The sequence below is a fragment of the Pleurodeles waltl genome, chromosome 10 (assembly GCF_031143425.1).
Source record: "Pleurodeles waltl isolate 20211129_DDA chromosome 10, aPleWal1.hap1.20221129, whole genome shotgun sequence".
NCBI classification, from domain to species: domain Eukaryota; kingdom Metazoa; phylum Chordata; class Amphibia; order Caudata; family Salamandridae; genus Pleurodeles; species Pleurodeles waltl.
In genome coordinates this window covers 31346381-31366507 of record NC_090449.1, presented here as the reverse complement: position 1 = coordinate 31366507, position 20127 = coordinate 31346381, and the positions used below count along the sequence as shown (strand labels likewise).

At 45.9% G+C, this 20127-nt stretch overlaps 1 protein-coding gene across 3 annotated transcripts in view; it reads left to right on the top strand.

The window, feature by feature from the left end:
- PORCN (porcupine O-acyltransferase) overlaps positions 1-20127 on the top strand; it is a 76150-nt gene that overhangs the window by 21424 nt on the left and 34599 nt on the right. For 2 of the 3 annotated variants that reach the window (XM_069209540.1, XM_069209542.1), the window contains 4 exons: positions 4300-4430; positions 16674-16691; positions 16827-16841; positions 18775-18900. In XM_069209540.1, coding sequence (XP_069065641.1) covers positions 4300-4430; positions 16674-16691; positions 16827-16841; positions 18775-18900 — 290 coding nt within the window. The remainder of the gene's footprint in view (positions 1-4299; positions 4431-16673; positions 16692-16826; positions 16842-18774; positions 18901-20127) is intronic. The other variant, XM_069209543.1, reaches the window with a different exon arrangement.

Below are 20127 nucleotides of genomic sequence, written 5' to 3'. Positions count from 1 at the left end.
TCTTCTCCACGGCTCAGGGGTGAATGTAGCGGTTGCAGTAGAGAGTGGCGGCGTGCAGAGGCTGCATGTGTCGTCGGAGAGTCCAGGAAGGGTTATACCAAAATGGACTCGGACTATGGAGAGCTAGGGAACCTTGTTGGCACCAGTGGGCTACTTCAACTTGAGTCCGAGACAGCAGGTGCAGTGGTGACTTCAGGTGACTGGTTTTTGCAGTCCCAGAGGCTTCAGAGCCCCTTTGGAGTTTGCTGGAGAACAGGTCCACTGTTCACGGGAGGTATTGAGACTTTTTCGAAGGCAGGCAGTCCTCACAAGTTTCTGGAGTCCCAGCTTTTGACAAAGGATGCAGCCAGGCCTGCGGGGTTGGTACCAGGTCAGATGCTTCTTTTCTCTTCTTCTGCTTTTGCAGCTCTTCGGTGTCTTTGGGCCTTTTAGGACGTCAGGATCTGCTTCTCTGGTGACAGTGGCTCCCCTAAATACTGAAATACTTTCATTTGCGAGGAAAGCCAGATCTGTATACCAAGGGCGGTGAGCTTCTTTCAAGCTTCCTGTTTTGGGATGTAGATTTGCAGTCATCCTGTTGGGTGGGTGGGTGTAATGCCCCTCCCAGAGAAGGCTTTGTAGCCGACGGCCCGAGAGCAAAGGCTCTCATCCTGGGAGGTCTGACTCGTGTCTGGTGGTGGCAGGCTGACTCAGACTAGTCAGCAAGCACACCAGAGGCTGGTAGGTTTTCAGCGGGCACCTCTAAGGTGCCCTCTGGGTGCATGTATGGATAAATCCATCACTGGAATTAGAGGGGGCTTATCAATATGAGATGTTTGATAACAAACATCCCTATCTTCAGTGAAGCCATCGTGTAGCCAGGGAACTTGTAAGGACCAGTGTCCAGCACATGCATTTACAATGGCTTCCCTGCACACTTCCTATAAGAAATAGCAGGGGCATATCTCCTTTTGCAGATATGCACACATGTAATATAATGCACCCTGTATTGGGGCTCCCAGGCCTGATGTAGGGGTGACTTACATATGTTGCATACAATGTTAAGGGACATGGCACACAGGCTGTGTGCCTGTGTGCCATGTTGTGTGTTTGCTTTTGTCTGCAAAACACGCAGCCTGAAAGAGCAGCCTGTCATGTGCTTAGTGAGGGGCCCCTTAGGGTGGCACAATTCATGCTGCAGCCCTTAGGAACCCTCTTTAGTACCCCAGGTTCTATGTATCAGGGTACCATTTACTAGGGACTAAAGCATTTGCCAATTGATTAAACTACTGTTCAGTTTTGGGAAAGAGATCTGGCACTGGGAACCTGGTTAGCAGGACCCAGTGCACTTTCAGTTGACATCACATCATGTACCAGGCAAAAAGGTGGGGGGGTAACCATGTCAGAAAGAGCCACTTTCCTACAATGGTTTACAATGTTATTGGTCACATGATTCTATTGGAAAAGTTGGAACAATGGGTGGGCATAGCTGGAGTTGCTTCTTCTTGGATCAAATGTTTCCTGACCGACATCTGTAGGTTCAGGGCAGCTGAATGAGCACAATCAAGTGGTTGAAAACCGTGTCTGATGTTCTTCTAAAGCAGAACAATGGGTCTATGGAGAGATCATGGGAAAGCCAGTCTAAGTAGTTTGGTTGTCTGAGGTTTCCTGAAACTCTTGTGGTTGGGTTCATAACATCCATTTGAGCTGAAGGTGTTCCGCAGTCTAGGTTTTTGAACACTCATGGATCAACCACCAAGTTTAATTGTCTTGAAGGATTGTTGGTTAATCAGGTGGTCTAACGCTGAATTGAGGTTTTTGATGTACGCATTAAGAGGGGGCAGTTTTTTGTAGATATCAATAAAAAAGTCGACTGCTAGGTGAGCTAAATTGAGCTGTAAAATAGACAAGCTACTGCACTGAGGGTGTGGAGCACTAGTAGCATTACTGACCTCTCTGCTGGGAGCTACTCTAGTTGCCCACCACAATGTTGAAAATTGGTGTCTGGCACCTGGAGGATCCTCAGCATTGACAATAATGTAACAAAACTATGAAAGAACAATTGGTGAAATATCATGAAGACACAAGATACACTGTAGAAGCGTCTAATGCATCAGGCGAGTCGACATGGATGCACTGCTTGAGGATCCATTGCAGCAGTGCGTACCACAGCAGGATGCATCTCAGTATGGTCCATCGCAGCAGGAGGATCCATTGTAGCAGGATGTAACTCAGCAAGATACATTTCAGCAGACACCATCACAGCAGGAAGCACCATAGAAGGTCCACTACAGCAGCACGCATCAATGCAAACTCCATAGCACCGTGTTTTCACAAGTGGGACGTCCTTTCACAATAATCTCATTCATTCCAGTGACTTTGTTACTCGGGAAGAATGGTTGTTGTGATCTGCCTAGGGATTTGAAAGACTCTTTTTCGAGCCATTGCTGTGTAGGCCCCAGTTCCCCTTTGTTGACAGCAGTGGACAGGGATGGACTGTTTTACCAATCACTAGTCTTCCTCTCATGAACAATGAGAGGACTAGTGACTTACAATTAAATGATATGAGTGATTAATCATCTGCAGATGGCTGCCTTTCCAGGTAAAGAGCTCGCAAGAGGGACTACATGTCTTCAGACAGATACCCTCTAACTGTGAGACCCACTGACATATGCACTTAGGGTTGAATCTTCAGCAGTCCAACATTGGCCTGCTCAGAACTGTGCTGCTGAAACACCAGAACACTGAATGTTTTTTCAGAATTAAGATCATTGTGCATTATGTGTTTTTTTGGAACTACATGTTTTAAGTATACATATTTCATGTATCGTAGAGCACTGCGGCATCTGCAGTACTTTCATCTAATAACTTTGCAATATCAATACAATGTAAGTTGACTGCTCAATATCAGAGTCCCTCAAACAAGGTATCCTTTCAAAATATTTCATCAAATATTTTCTTCATACATGCACTAAATTTGTATAGTTTGCTTTGTGGTTTGAAGTGTAATCTTTCGATACCCTTCCCACTTAATGAATCATAGAGAGCCATTATGTCTTAGCTTTCTAGTTGGGTAAAGCAGAATACAGGAGTCAGCCAGCTGTGGCAGAAGGGTAGCAGGATTAGCATGGTGGTAGAGCTAGGTTTAAGCTGATGTCTAATTCAATCAAGAGGCCATGAAGGAATTTGCAGTTAAATGCGAGTCTGTGCCCGCTACCATAGGTCTAAGTGTACTCTCCGGAGTGAGAAGGTGCAGGCTTATAGGTTCCCCCTCTTTGAAGCAGTGCATGGTTGCATTCCTGGGGCACCTGTGCCCTTTCGGTTGTGGGTAACCCCAGAGACTCAAATGTAAATAACAAAACCAAAGTGCATTGTTGAGATCCTTGTGGCGTCACTGATGTGAATCTTAAGCACATCCTTTTCCACAAGTCTTGGTAACTCACAAGTGGGAAAAAACAAAAAGGGGTGACAGGTGGGGAAAAATAAAAAGGGGTGCATGAAACTTTAAAAAGTGGTAAAATTGACAGTTAGGAATTTATACAGTCAAAGAGCAAAGTCATGTCTTCTTAGGGCAAGGGTTAGTGATGGCCCTTCAGAATAAATTATGGAAGGATATAGGTGGGGGGGTTATAGCTATAGGGTTCAATGATCTAGTGTCCTTAAAGTTATTAAAAGTGTGACAAGGAAGTTCTAATGGCCAGGCATTTTTGGGTGGGGGGGGGGATGAGGTTTAACCAGCAGAAGAAAGGATGTTGCATTCTCACCCATGACACAGTGAGATCTCACCTGCAGTATTGTGTCCAGCTGTGGCCGTAGCTCCAGAAGGATCAATGGGATACAACCTTCAGGATAGTGATTGAGATGGTGCAAATCCTTAACCAGTGATCTGGATAGCGATGCAAGTCTTTACGGTGTAGCCCCAGTCTTGTGGCAGGATGTATCCAGACCTTCCTGCTGACCCACAATGTAGGGTTGTTTGTATTTTTGCAGTTTTCACAAATGAGTGTCATTCACCGAGGGATTTCCTGTGCTTGAATGCTGACCTGGATTAAAAGATAATATCCTCTTTTCCTTGCACTGCAGGCTCCCCTTGGAAGGAAACTTGTAAGAAATGAGCCAGGTTGCAAAGAATGCTGACCGGTGCATATGATGTGTTGCTTACAGAGAGCATCCCGTGGGTGGTCGAGCACAGGAAGAGTTCATTGGCTATATTTGTAATACTAACACATTAAGTCCAATGCTGCCCAAAGACTGTATTGTTATGAGTGACCTTGCAGCTCCAGATGGTTTTAGCACTTACGACTCTGTTTCTCTCTACAGAGCTTCTCCTGGTTCCGGAAGGTGGCTGTCAGCTTGCTAATGTGCCTGCTGTGCCTCGTAGTCTCCACCTGTGTGGCACCCTACCTCTTTCCATACTTCATTCCTGTGTACGGAGACCGCCTGCTCAGAAAGTGAGTGTTTGACACTGTACTCTCCTCACCCAATCAAGATCCCCAAACTTGTGTGGGCTAGATGTAACTCGTTTTTCCTAAATCCCTATTCTTCTTCCCCATCTAAACCAAAAGAGTTGACAACTCCTTCCCAGAGATGAGCCAATAGCGTTGAGGCGGGAACTACAATGAGCAGGCTAGCCCCTGCCCAGGAACTCCCATGAACTGGCAGCTCCTGCTTAGAGATGTGCTGGCAGCTCCTGCCCAGGAACTCCCATGAGCTGTTAGATCCCAACCAGGAACTCCCATGACCCCTTAGCTCCTCCCCCGGAACTCCCATGAGCTAGCAGCTCCTACCAAGGGACTCCCCCCAGCCGGCAGGTCCTATCTAGGAACTCCCATGACCTGGCAGCTCCTGCCCAGGGACTCCCATGAGCCGGCAGGTCCTATCTACGAACTCCCATGAGCCAGCTGCTCCTGCCCAGGGACTCCCATGAGCCGGGCAGCTCCTGCCCTGGAACTCCCATGAGCTGGCAGCTCCTACCTAGAAACTCCCATGAGCCAGCAGCTCGTGCACAGGAACTCCTGTGATCTGGTAGCTCCCACCCAGGAACTCCCATGAGCCGGCAGTTCCTGTGCAGGATCTCCCATGAGCTGGCAGCCCCTGCCCATGAACTCCCATGACCCCTTAGCTCCTCCCCAGGAACTCCCCTGAGCCAGGAGCTTGTGCCCAGTAACTCCTGTGATATGGTAGCTCCCACCTAGGAACTCCCATGAGCCGGCAGCACCTGCCCAGGAACTCCCATGACCTCTTAGCTCTTCCTCAGGAACTCCCATGAGCAAGCAGCTTGTGTCCAGGGACTCCCATGACCCTGCAGTTCCTGTGCAGGATCCCCCATGAGCCAGCAGCTCCTGCCCACGGACTCCCATGAGCGGGCAGCTCCTGCCCAGTGATGTGCCAGTAGCTCCTGCTCAAGAACTCCAGTGAGCCGACAACTCCTGCCCACTGAAGTAAAATTGTTTACTAAATGGGGTTAGTGTGATGTGATGCATGTTGATGGTGTTTCCAGTGCATAACATACGCATGTGGTCTGCCCAATAACAAAACACTTCATCTCTCATCAGCCTCATTCCTCTTCCTCTCTTCTTCCATCTCCTCACACTACATCTGGACTCTCTCCTTTTTTCAGTTGTGGCCGGATGCAGGCCTTGTAGTGATTTCACTGTGCTAACAGTCACAATCTCCGCGTTGTGTTATCTGGCCCTGAGCCTCTGCCTTCAGACAGACCTGCAGTGGGTTCATATGAAGGTTTTCTGGATTCACTTGACAGCCCAGGGATCCCAGGCTGTAAATGATTGACGATCTGCAGAAGGGTTGTGTATGACTGCACCATCGCCCCATAGCCTCCAGTAACATCTCGGTGAAGGTATCTCCTCACCTCTCCAACATCATCTGTTCTTACCGTTGCCTCAAGACCATGACCTTGCAGCATCATTACTTCTGCAGCATCATTATATTGTGCAGCATTACCTCCTAGAGAAGAGTAACAGTAATCGGTAATCTTTACCATTTTGATTTTTTACATTGATGGTGTTCTATGTATAACCTACTGGCGGTCACCACTAGGTAGTTGTAGTTAGGACCATGTTTCCATAGAAAAAGCGTTTTTTGACTTGCCTATATCTTTGGCACCGTTTGACGAATCTTCACAAAAGTTTCCCAAAAAGTGGCCCGCTGATTCTTGTTGCGCACAGGAAGTTTCGGGGTGATCCGTCAAGCGGGGACCAAGAAAAAGGGGGCTCAAAAAATGTGTGTTTTCTATGTTAAATCCCATAGGACCTGTCAACGTGTCTAAAGCCCGAACCACTGGAAGGAATTACACCAAATGTGGCAGAAAGCTAGCTGCCGGTACGCAGATTGTGCTTTTTGTTACTTGGTGTAAATCCGTTCAGTAGTTCAGGAGATATATAAGGGCAAATACATTTGTATATCTCTGGCCACGAATCTGTCGCTAAATTTGTGAATTTTACGAATACTGCAACCTGCCTAGAAAGTTGACAAGGGCTCAAGTTATAGTACCTTGGGGGAAAGTTATAGTTACTTGAAAGAACTCTAACTATAACTGCTGAATTTCTATGGTTTTGTACGAATAAATTCAGAACCTAACTATAATGTCCCTGTAATCTTTGGGTTTTTTCAGTGGGAATTTTTTTTATATATATATATATATATGGAAAATGTCACTTACCCAGTGTACATCTGTTCGTGGCATGAGACGCTGCAGATTCACATGGTGTGCGTAATCCTGCCATCTAGTGTTGGGCTTGGAGTGTTACAAGTTGTTTTTCTTCGAAGAAGTCTTTTCGAGTCACGAGACCGAGTGACTCCTCCCTTTCGGCTCCATTGCGCATGGGCGTCGACTCCATCTTAGATTGTTTTCCCCGCAGAGGGTGAGGTAGGAGTTGTGAGTATACTAGAGGTGCCCATGCAATGGAGTAGTTATGTATGTACTTAATGTCTATTAAAATAATATTTATTTATATATTTACAATTTTCATTCAACTAAAAACGGGTACAGGCTACCGGGGAGGTGGGAGCGCGCATGTGAATCTGCAGCGTCTCATGCCACAAACAGATGTACACTGGGTAAGTGACATTTTCCGTTCGGTGGTATGCGTAGCTGCAGATACACATGCTGTGCATAGACTACCAAGCATTAATCTCCCCAAAAAGCGGTGGTTTAGCCTGTAGGAGTTGAAGTTGTCTGAAATAATGTTCTTCGTACAGCCTGTCCTACTGTGGCTTGTTGCGTTGCTAACACATCTACACAGTAATGCTTAGTAAATGTATGAGGCGTAGACCAGGTGGCTGCCTTACATATTTCTGTCATAGGTATATTCCCAAGAAAAGCCACTGTGGCACCTTTCTTTCTAGTGGAATGAGCTCTTGGTGTAATAGGTAATTCTCTTTTTGCTTTAATATAGCAAGTTTGAATACATTTAACTATCCATCTGGCAATGCCTTGTTTGGATATAGGATTACCTGCATGAGGTTTTTGGAAAGCTACAAACAATTGTTTTGTTTTATGAAATTGTTGCGTTCTGTCAATGTAATACATTAGTGCTCTTTTTATGTCTAATGTATGCAAGGCTCTTTCGGCTACTGAGTCTGGTTGCGGAAAGAAGACTGGGAGTTCCACAGTTTGGTTTAGGTGGAATGGTGATATAACCTTTGGTAGGAATTTTGGATTGGTATGGAGAACCACTTTATGTTTATGTATTTGTATAAAGGGTTCTTGAATAGTAAATGCTAGTATTTCACTTACTCTTCTAAGTGATGTGATAGCTATTAGAAAGGCTACTTTCCAAGTCAGATATTGCATTTGACAAGAATGCCTGGGTTCGAATGGTGGGCCCATGAGTCGTGTTAATACAATATTAAGGTTCCACGAACGTACTGGTGGTGTCCTTGTGGGTATGATTCTTTTTAGTCCCTCCATAAATGCTTTTATGACTGGGATTCTAAAAAGTGATGTTGTATGTGTAATCTGCAGATAGGCAGATATTGCGGTGAGATGGATTTTAATGGAAGAGCATGCTAGATTTGACCTTTGTATATGTAATAAATAGCTTACAATGTCCTTTGTGGAGGCATGTAGTGGTTGAATTTGATTAGTGTGGCAGTTGCAAACAAATCTTTTCCATTTGTTTGCGTAACAATGTCTTGTTGTAGGTTTTCGCGCTTGTTTAATGACCTCCATACACTCAGGTGTAAGATTTAAATGTCCGAATTTTAAGACTTCAGGAGCCAGATTGCTAGATTGAGCGATGCTGGATTCGGGCGTCTAATCTGTTGTTTCTGTTGTGTTAACAGATCTAGTCTGTTTGGTAGTTTGATGTGGGGTACTACCAATAAGTCCAACAGTGTTGTGTACCACAGTTGGCGAGCCCAGATTGGTGCTATGAGTATTAGTTTGAGTTTGTTTTGACTTAGTTTGTTGACTAGATAAGTAATGAGTGGGAGATGGGGAAAATCGTAAGCAAATATCCCTGACCAACTGATCACATAGTGCATTGCCCTTGGACTGAGGGTGTGGGTACCTGGACGCGAGGTTTTGGCATTTTGCATTTTCTTTTTTTGCGAATAGGTCTATGTTTGGTGTTCCCCAGCATTGGAAGTGATCGTGTAGGATCTGGGGATGTATTTCCCATTCGTGAGTTTGCTGTTGATCCCGACTGAGATTGTCGGCTAACTGATTCTGAATACCAGGTATGTATTGTGCTATTAGGCAAATGTGGTTTTGAATTGCCCAATGCCAAATCTTTTGTGCTAAGAGACACAGTTGTGACGAGTGTGTCCCCCCCCTTGTTTGTTGAGATAATACATTGTTGTCATGTTGTCCGTTTTGACAAGGATGTGTTTGTGGGCTACCAGTGGTTGAAATGCTTTTAATGCTAGAAAAACCACTAGCAGTTCCAAATGATTTATGTGAAGTTGTTTTTGTTGATTGTCCCATTGACCCTGTATGCTGTGCTTGTTGAGGTGTGCTCCCCACCCCATCATGGAAGCATCTGTTGTGATAACAGCTTGAGGCACTGGGTCTTGGAATGGCCGCCCCTTGTTTAAATTTATAGGGTTCCACCATTGAAGCGAGGAGTGTGTTTGTCGGTCTATCAACACTAGATCTTGAAGTTGACCCTGTGCTTGTGTCCATTGATTTGCTAGGCACTGTTGTAAGGGCCGGGCCGCATGTGTAATCTTGCATTTGGGACAATGGCTATGCATGATGACATCATGCCTAGAAGTTTCATTACAAACCTTACTGTGTAGTGTTGCTTTGATTGTATGATTGATCTTACATTTTGGAAATATTTGTGGACTTGGAGTGGCAATTGCCCTTTGTGTGTTGAGTGTTGCTCCCAAGTATTGTTGTATTTGGGATGGTTGCAGATGTGATTTCTGGTAATTTATAGAGAACTCCAGTTTGTGTAGGGTCTGTATGACGTATTGCGTGTGAAGAAGACACTGTTGTTGAATGTTGGATTTTATTATCCACTCATCTAAATATGGGAATACGTGCATGTGCTGTCTCCTTATGTGAGCGGCTACTACTGCTAGGCATTTTGTGAATACCCTTGGGGCTGTTGTTATTCTGACCGGTAGCACTTTGAATTGATAGTTTATGCCGTGCATTACAAACCTTAAGTATTTTCTGTGGGAAGGATGGATGGGTATGTGGAAATACGCATCCTTGAGATCCAATGTTGTCATGTATTCCTCTTTTTTTAACAAGGGAACTATGTCTTGAAGTGTTACCATGTGGAAGTGATCTGATTTGATGAAGAGATTCAGTGTTCTGAGATCTAAAATAGTTCTTAACGTTTTTGTCCTTTTTTTAAATCAGGAAATATAGTGAGTAGACGCCTGTTCCTTTCTGACAATTGGGTACGAGCTCTATTGCTTGTTTTTGTAGTAGTGCTTGGACCTCTATTTGTAATAGGTCTAAGTGTTGTTGGGACAGATTGTGCGTTTTGGGTGGCACATCAGGTGGGAAATTTGTGAATTCTATGCAATAACCATGTTGGATAATTGATCGGACCCATGCGTCTGTGGTAATATGTGTCCAGTTTTGGTAATATGTGGTTAACCTCCCCCCCACTGGTGACAAGTGTTGGGGTGTTGTGACATTGAAGTCACTGTTTGGTCTGGCTTGGTTTGGTTGCTTGGAACTTTCCCCTTCCTCTTGGGAATTGTCCTCTATAGGAACCACAAAACCCTCCCCTTTGGTATTGTGCCTGGTAGGTGGGTCTGGTTTGAGAGGTGGAAGGCTCAGATGTTTTTTGCTGAAAACCTCCCCTGAATTGTGGTTTTCTAAAGGTGCCTCTGATTTGTGGGGAATAGAGAGTGCCCATGGCTTTGGCTGTGGCTTTTTTCAATTTCTCAATGGCTGTGTCAACTTCCGGCCCAAACGATTGTTCTTGATTAAATGGCATGTTCAACACCACTTGTTGAATCTCTGGCTTGAATCCAGAACTTCTCAACTGTAGGAAGTTGGCTCTGTATGCACTATTTCAAAGTAAGGAATAGTATGCACAGAGTCCAAGGGTTCCCCTTAGAGGTAAGATAGTGGCAAAAAGAGATAATACTAATGCTCTATTTTGTGGTAGTGTGGTCGAGCAGTAGGCTTATCAAAGGAGTAGTGTTAAGCATTTGTTGTACATACACACAGGCAATAAATGAGGAACACACACTCAGAGACAAATCCAGGCCAATAGGTTTTGTTATAGAAAAATATATTTTCTTAGTTTATTTTAAGAACCACAGGTTCAAATTCTACATGTAATATCTCATTTGAAAGGTATTGCAGGTAAGTACTCTAGGAACTTTGAATAATCACAATAGCATATATACTTTTTACATAAAACACAATAAGCTGTTTTAAAAGTGGACACAGTGCAATTTTCACAGTTCCTGGGGGAGGTAAAGTAATGTTAGTTCTTGCAGGTAAGTAAACACCTACGGGGTTCAAATTGGGGTCCAAGGTAGCCCACCGTTGGGGGTTCAGAGCAACCCCAAAGTCACCACACCAGCAGCTCAGGGCCAGTCAGGTGCAGAGTTCAAAGTGGTGCCCAAAACGCATAGGCTTCAATGGAGAGAAGGGGGTGCCCCGGTTCCAGTCTGCCAGCAGGTAAGTACCCGCGTCTTCGGAGGGCAGACCAGGGGGGTTTTGTAGGGCACCGGGGGGGACACAAGTCCACACAAAAAGTACACCCTCAGCAGCACGGGGGCGGCCGGGAGCAGTGTGCAAACATGCGTCGGGTTTCCAATAGGTTTCAATGAGAGACCAAGGGGTCTCTTCAGCGATGCAGGCAAGGGGGGGGCTCCTCGGGGTAGCCACCACCTGGGCGAGGGAGAGGGCCTCCTGCGGGTCACTCCTGCACTGGAGTTCCGATCCTTCAGGTGCTGGGGGCTGCGGGTGCAGGGTCTTTTCCAGCCGTCAGGATTTTAGAGTCAGGCAGTCGCGGTCAGGGGGAGCCTCGGGATTCCCTCTGCAGACGTCGCTGTGCGGGCTCAGGGGGGACAACTTTGATTACTCACAGTCTTGAAGTCGCCTGGGGGTCCTCCCTGTAGCGTTGTTTCTTCACCAGTCGAGTCGGGGTCGCCGGGTGCAGTGTTGCAAGTCTCACGCTTCTTGCGGGGATTGGAGGGGTCTTTAAATCTGCTCCTCTGGAAACAAAGTTGCAGTCTTTGTTGAACAGGGCCGCTGTCCTCGGGAGTTTCTTGGTCTTTTGGAAGCAGGGCAGTCCTCTGAGGATTCAGAGGTCGCTGGTCCTGGGGAAAGCGTAGCTGGAGCAGTTTTCTTCTGAAGGAGGGAGACAGGCCGGTAGGGCTGGGGCCAAAGCAGTTGGTGTCTTCTTCTTGTCTGAAGGGGTTTTCCAGCTCAGCAGTCCTCTTCTTCGTAAGTTGCAGGAATCTAAATTCTTAGGTTCAGGGGCGCCCTTAAAAACTAAATTTAAGGGCGTGTTTAGGTCTGGGGGGTTAGTAGCCAATGGCTACTAGCCCTGAAGGTGGGTACACCCTCTTTGTGCCTCCTCCCAAGGGGAGGGGGTCACATTCCTGTCCCTATTGGGGGAATCCTCCATCTGCAAGATGGAGGATTTCTAAAAGTTAGAGTCACTTCAGCTCAGGACACCTTAGGGGCTGTCCTGACTGGCCAGTGACTCCTCCTTGTTATTCTCATTATCTCCTCCGGCCTTGCCGCCAAAAGTGGGGCCGTGGCTGGAGGGGGCGGGCAACTCCACTAGCTGGAGTGCCCTGCGGTGATGGAACAAAGGGGGTAAGCCTTTGAGGCTCACCGCCAGGTGTTACAGCTCCTGCCTGGGGGAGGTGATAGCATCTCCACCCAGTGCAGGCTTTGTTACTGGCCACAGAGTGACAAAGGCACTCTCCCCATGTGGCCAGCAACATGTCTCGAGTGTGGCAGGCTGCTAGAACCAGTCAGCCTACACGGGTAGTTGGTTTAAGTTTCAGGGGGCACCTCCAAGGTGCCCTCTGGGGTGTAGTTTACAATAAAATGTACACTGGCATCAGATTGCATTTATTGTGCTGAGAAGTTTGATACCAAACTTCCCAGTTTTCAGTGTAGCCATTATGGTGCTGTGGAGTTCGTGTTTGACAGACTCCCAGACCATATACTCTTATGGCTACCCTGCACTTACAATGTAGGTTTGGCTTAGACACTGTAGGGGCACGGTGCTCATGCACTGGTGCCCTTACCTATGGTATAGTGCACCCTGCCTTAGGGCTGTAAGGCCTACTAGAGGGGTGACTTATCTATACTGCATAGGCAGTGTGAGGTTGGCATGGCACCCTGAGGGGAGTGCCATGTTGACTTACTCGTTTGGTCCTCACCAGCACACACAAGCTGGCAAGCAGTGTGTCTGTGCTGAGTGAGGGGTCCCCAGGGTGGCATAAGATATGCTGCAGCCCTTAGAGACCTTCTCTGGCATCAGGGCCCTTGGTAACAGGGGTACCAGTTACAAGGGACTTACCTGGATGCCAGGGTGGGCCAATTGTGGAATCAAAAGTACAGGTTAGGGAAAGAACACTGGTGCTGGGGCCTGGTTAGCAGGCCTCAGCACACTTTCAATTCAAAACATAGCATCAGCAAAGGCAAAAAGTCAGGGGGTAACCATGCCAAGGAGGCATTTCCTTACATCAACCATGCATGTCTGCGAATGGTTACAGCCGTGTTGACAGTTCGTGCTGCTGTGTCTGCCGAGTCTAGTGCGGACCTTATCTGGTTGTTAGATTTGGCCTGTCCTTCTTCCACTACTTGCTGGGCACGTTTTTGGTGTTCCTTGGGCAAGTGCTGTATGATGTGCTGCATCTCGTCCCAGTGTGCCCTGTCGTAGCGTGCAAGTAGGGCTTGCGAATTTGCAATCCGCCATTGATTGGCTGCTTGTGCTGTCACTCGCTTGCCTGCAGCGTTGAATTTTCTACTTTCTTTGTCAGGTGGTGGAGCGTCTCCTGACGATTGAGAGTTTGCTCTTATTCTTGCCGCCCCTACAACCACTGAGTCCGGTGTAAGTTGTTGTGTTATAAACACAGGATCTGTTGGGGGAGGCTTGTACTTCTTCTCAACTCTAGGCGTGATAGCCCTTCCCTTTACTGGTTCCTGGAAAACCTGTTTTGCGTGCTTGAGCATGCCCGGGAGCATTGGCAGACTCTGATATAAAGCGTGGGTGGATGCCAAAGTGTTAAACAGGAAATCATCCTCCACTGGCTCTGTGTGCATTGCTACGTTGTGGAACGTAGCTGCCCTAGATAGTACCTGCGTATATGCAGTACTGTCTTCTGGTGGTGACAGCTTTGTTGGATAACAATCCGGACTGTTATCCGATACTGGTGCATCATATAAGCCCCATGCATCAGCATCATCCTGTGTCATCCCAGTATGTGTGGGTGACTGCATTGTAGGTGTTCCCACTGGTGACAGTTGTGGTGAGTGCGGTGGGGACGGTTGTGGTGAGAACCTTGGTGGTGGGGATTTGTCTCTAACCACTTTTGCTTTAGGTTGCATTTCTGTCTCCTGAAATGCAAGTTTCCTTTTAGATTTGAGTGGAGGTAAAGTTTGTATTTTTCCAGTCTCTTTCTGGGTATGTAACCTCCTTTGTGTATGGCCCGGTTCTTCCATACCTAACTCTTGCTCAAATCTATGTCTTTCCTTGAATTGGCTGGAAAGTCCTTGCTCTTCTGTATAAGAGCTTCTTCTCGGCTCCGAAGCCGCTTTTTTCGGTACTGAGGTTTCTGTTACAGTCTTTTTTGGTTCTGAAGATATTTTCCTTACTTTCGGCGAATTGAACTCTCGATGTCGAGATCGTTTGTTGCCGGAATCTCGACCGGAGTCGGAAGTCTTCGGCAATTCTTTGGCCTTTTTCGGTGCCGATGTTTGGTCACCTTCCTTTCGGTGGGTTGAGCCATGGCCTGCTGGCGGTGGCGTCCCCATGGCCTTAAATGTTTTTGTGTGAGTTTTGGACAGGGCAGGTTTACTCACGGTTCGCTGCACCATCGAGGGTCGTTCACTTTCGGAATCGTCCGAGTCTGTCCCATGGATGGAGATGCTTTCCTCCTCTCCGACGTCGAGTTGTTCTTTCGGTTTAGACGCCATTTGAAGTCTTCTTGCGCGTCGATCCCTTAAGGTCTTTTTCGATCCAAACGCTCGGCAAGCTTCGCAAGTATCCTCCCTGTGTTAAGGTGATAAACACAGATTACAGACCCGGTGCTGGTCTGTATAAGGATACTTCGAATGACACTTAGGACAGAAGCGGAAGGGGGTACGGTCCATTAGTCTGGGATGACGGGTGTGGTCGGGCCGACCAGGCCTCGGTGAAGAGTGGAAGCCCCGAAGGTCCGCCGGTGCGCTCTTGATGTTGGTGCCGATACACTAACACTAACCCAGTACCGAACCATAACAATACTGTCGAATTTTTCAATAATTTAGCTAAATTTCCTGATTCGAAATACGGAGCGAAGAGGAACACGTCCGAATTCGATGGCGGAAAGAAAACAATCTAAGATGGAGTCGACGCCCATGTGCAATGGAGCCGAAAGGGAGGCGTCACTCGGTCTCGTGACTCGAAAAGACTTCTTCGAAGAAAAACAACTTGTAACACTACGAGCCCAACACTAGATGGCAGGATAATGCACAGCATGTGTATCTGCAGCTACAAATGCCACTGAACATATCTATATATCTATCTATCTATCTATATATATATATATATATATATATATATATATATATATATATATATATATATATTGTATTTTACCCCAATTATTACTAATGCATATTATACAGTGCTAATTGAAGGGACTAACACTAGGTTTAAGCTAAAGTTACTATATTGTTTCAGGATAAATTTTGCATTTGTTTAGATAATGACAAACTCAAAATCAGTTAGTGATCGCATTAGAGAGAGGGTCCCTTATCTGAATTTAATATAAATTATGTTAATGTAACATGTTTCTTATTGATGAGTGTGTTAGGAACAGAAAAAATAATTGGAAATGGATTTAACGAATCTAAGTTACATTCAGTTCTGATTCGACGTATAAAATAATTTAGAGTTTAGTTACCGTTAAGGATTCCATTCAGATTATGTAAATATTTTGTTTTAAATTAATAAAATAATGTAATTGATACTAAGTACCAAAAAATAAAATAATTGCTGGCACTGGAAAAGATGACCTATGAGTTACAAGGCAAAGGCAATAATGAAGAGGTGTTGAAGTAATGATAAAAATAATACCTTCCTGCTGATGAGCTAATGGAAGCTAGGATAATATAATTGAAGTTTTTGCAGGAGAGATAATGATGGTGGCAAGGTAATGGTGCTGTAGAGGTAAAGGCAGGAGAATGGATGACCTGCATCCCTCTCAGTGGTGTTTCTAGGATAAACCCATGGTCGTGTTGTTGTAGTTTCACACTGTCGCTGGCCCTGTTCACCACTTCTTGGCACCAGTACGTCTGTGACATAAATGCAGAGTTCTAGGTTGTCTGAAGTTAGCAGTCATTTTACTTTGATATAAACAGGCTATTTATTTAACGATTGGCTCAAAACTGGTGCTGTAATAGCGAGCGGTGGTAAAATGTCTGACCTCACTGGTATACTCAGCCAAGTCAGGACTTGAGCCAGTGACCTGCAGTTTACTTGTGGAGCTCTACAGCCATCTTTTAAATCTCTGAGCCATCTTGTCAGACTCCTGATGCTGCCCTGCGGCCATTGTAGCCCTCACTCAATGCATGTTCCCTCAAGCTTGACTTATTAAAAGTGCTGTGGAAATTAGACTCTCTCAGGGCTGGTAAATCCTTTTTAATAAACAAGTTTGGTGGCAAGCAAAGGGGCGCACTGGTAGTTTCTTGAATTGGCCAATAAAACAGCGGGGCTGGTGTTGATGAAACTGCCCTTGTGGCCATAGTGGCATGGTGTGTGCATCGGAGGGCTGCTTCACTGTCGGAGCCCGGGCCTCTCTGTGCGTCTTTCACTCTTGTACCAACTTAGCAGCACTACTGGACTTTCAGCAATTCACAGGAAGGCTTCTCCCTCTCACTCGTCTTCTATCTTCCCTCCTCCCTCTCATTCACTCGCCACTTCTTTCCAATTTTGTTGCCTTTCTATCTGCCAGACTCTCACTGTACTGTTTCTTGCATTCTTTCCTTTACCTGCCTTTGCACCGCTGACTCCCCCCGCCCGCAGCAAGAAACGGAAAGCCAGGTAACTGCTTCACTTTGCTGTTTCTTACTTCTAATTGCAATATTTTTTCTGTCTTTGAACTTCTGCAAGTGTCTTTTCTAATCTCGAGTGTTTTTCTTTTGTGTATCCTCTCTGCTTCTGGTGCACTGATGCTAGGGGTTCTGTGGTCAGGTGAGTGCCCACCTGCTTCTGATAGAGGCTGCCCTTAAAAGGGTGGGATGGGTGGGAAGGGTTAACAACGGGTGTTGGAGGGGAGTTGTGTGCCAGAACCAGTATTCAACAACCACTGCAGAATAAACCTAGCAGCCTTATATTTTTAGCTTTCAGCATACTAATGTAACTAATGAATAATTATCCGTGCTACTCAGTTTTTCACATTTCAATCAAAAATCTTCTAATATGTATACAACTAAATTTGTCTAAATGTCGATAACACTTAAAAGAAAGGTTTTCTGACATGCTTATCCATGTGCTATAAACACGTTATACACATTCTGTCTCAGGATTGCAATCTTCCGTGTATTTGGAGTGGTTGTTGGAAGAGGGCACTTTTAAACATGTTTTTTTCTAGGTTCTAGTATGGCCTCTCCATCTCATTGCTCATTTGTTTGTATGCAGAGCTGGAGAACAGTTTTCTTCAGCAGTGATGGTCTACAAGTGAAATTTTGGAAAATGAGCACAGATCTTTGGCATCAACTGTTGGCAGGTTCATTTATCTGAACTGACTGTGCACCTTGGCATAGAAGTTTGAAAGTACTTCATGACATGTCTGGGAGAGAACATTGACTCTTTAAGATAGGCAAGGTGTTTGCTTTTCTTGTTGGCATTGATTTTTTATTTTTTTCTGAGTTGCCTCCAAATGTTGTGTTTTCTTTGCAAGTGATTATGTTCTTCATTTTGTTCTCTTAAATGGTACAATAATCTGGAACTTTGAGAGCAGGTGGGCAAGTTTTTTTTCACTGACAAAGGTTTATTGTCTCGAGCAGGGTAATAAAGGGTCCCTTGTGGTGGGATATGAATAGAAGTCCCATGTTAAGTGAGGCAGCTGTACGCCTAGGTTTCATTGATGCTACGTTGCATTTGCTCGGTCTTGGTGGTGTTCAGAGTTGGCCAGCTCTTTCGTTCTTCATTGGATTGAACATTTAGATTGAGTGTGGGATGATGTCCACCCCAAGGCTTTCTGTTATGCTGGTGAGGTGTTGTATACTGTCTTTATGTGATGGAGTCCCATGGGTCAATCTAAACAGTGAGTCATGGAGGACCTCAATGCAAGGATTGAATTGCTGCATGTTTTATACTGAACCTTGTGGGACAACACCCATGTCAGGTCTTTTATTTTAAGTCAATTACCCTTATTTCTCTGGAGACAGTGTTGCTCACCATCTAGAAAATGGACGCAAAGTTGCCAGAAATCTGCTGCTCGGAAGATGAAAATGAATACCTAGTAAAAAAGATTTTTTAGATACCAGCTCTACTTGTGGACAGTGTCTCAAAGTTTTAGAGTCCATAAAGTTACATGCAAGTAGTGTAGCATCAGTGGCCGAAAGGTCTGTTCTTTGTGGATGCTTGGTTTAGAGTCTTCAAGATTGAGTGCTTGGGAGAAGAGGAGAAGACAATGCACCAGATGTTTTATGAAAAATAGCACCAACATTTTGTAAATAATTTGCAGGATCTTGTGAAAATCATGTAAGGGGCCTTTGTCTGTGTCAATGTAGGGACCCTGTGCAAGCATTCTTTGAAGAGCAGGTACTCTGTGCAGGGGCACATTTACGAGCATCTTAATTTTCAAGTAAGGAGTCTGGCTGTGTGGGTTGGTTTAAAAGCAGGCTTTGTAGGGCTGGTAATAGGCTTGATACTGTTTGTGCCTCACGCAGGCATGGTTTGCTGGTTAGGTTTTGTGCCTCGCTTTGTGGGTTAATTTTGCAGGCATGCCACAATCATGGCTGTATAAGAAGTTACTTATTGCCATGTGTCTTGCCAGCCTTGGGCCTACATTTCTGCAATCTGTATAGCATATGCCTGCAACACCTGCTTTCCTGTCCCTGCCGCCTGTGAATCCGTAATGTACTGTGCTTCCTGACCTACATTCTTTCCCTGTCATCAGGTGGCTGCGGGCCTATGAGAGTGCCCTCTCCTTCCACTTCAGTAACTACTTTGTGGGCTTCCTGTCGGAGGTGACGGCGACTCTGTCTGGAGCTGGTTTCACAGAGGAGAAGGAGAACCTGAAATGGTGAGGAATGAGGGGAGAGGTCAGGCGGGGATCCCCAGGGCCCCCCTAATGTACCGTACCAAGCCAACCCAAGTCTATTTAGTGTTTATATTTGTGTGGTTATAGTTATCACCCCAGCAGTTCTCCTCCTCCGGCACGTAAACCTTTGGTACCTGTAAACGTTACAGGCAGTTACTGGAAAGCGTCTGTGATAGGACAGCATATGTTACAAACAGCTAGGATGTGCTAGCGTGACAGTAAACATGGCTGATGAGATGGGAAGAAGTGCTTGAAAAATGTAGCATTACTAGAGAGGATTGAAAAGGGCAGCATCAAAGGTGACACTGAGGCAGTACTTTGTAGGAATGCAACGCAAGGTCCCAGTCCACTCTGTTCACACAGAGGATTCATCTGCTACCAACAAATTGACACCACGACTGCCGTGTCTCGCCTTGTCTCCAGCCACATTTGAGACTTCCCGTAGGAAAGATTAAGAGCCACTTAATATTACATATGGCCTGAAAACAATAATTTTGCACTGAACATTTGAACAAGCCAGTACAGGAGCTGAGTGTTGTGACTTTCTTTCTGCCCACCCTTCTCTGTCCCTGCCCACCCTTCTCTGTCCCTGCCCACCCTTCTCTCTCCCTGCCCACCCTTCTCTCTCCCTGCCCACTCTTATTGTTCCCTGCCCACCTTTCTCGTTCCCTGCCCACGCTTCTCGTTCCCTGCCCACGCTTCTCGTTCCCTGCCCACCCTTCTCGTTCCCTGCCCACCCTTCTTTCTCCCCGCCAACCCTTCTTTCTCCCCGCCAACCCTTCTTGCCCTTTGCTCTCCTTTCTCGCTCCAGAACAGGATTTCTGCTCACTGTGCATACCTATAGCTTTCTGTGCTTGCACTGGGTGCATTTCAGATATCATGGTGATTATGGTTAAGGTACTCCAGAAGCCTGCCAAAAGTGTCTTGGGGTGCTAAGTGGATTTGTGAGCTTGTGTCAATGGTTTTTATTTACCAATCCGAGATGTCTCTGTGATAAGAAATAAAACAAAAGTAGCACAAGGGGAAGCTGCAGCAGTTTCTTTCTGCCCCCCCATACCCCCTAAAAAATAAAAAGTAAAATATGTAATCAAAAAAGATGACGGGGTTTTGGGGCAACGTGGGAGCAGGTGAGGAGGAGGAGCAAAGGGATTGGGCTGGGAGAGGAGTAATTTGGCACATAACAGAGAGCAGCACAAGTGAGAAAGCAAC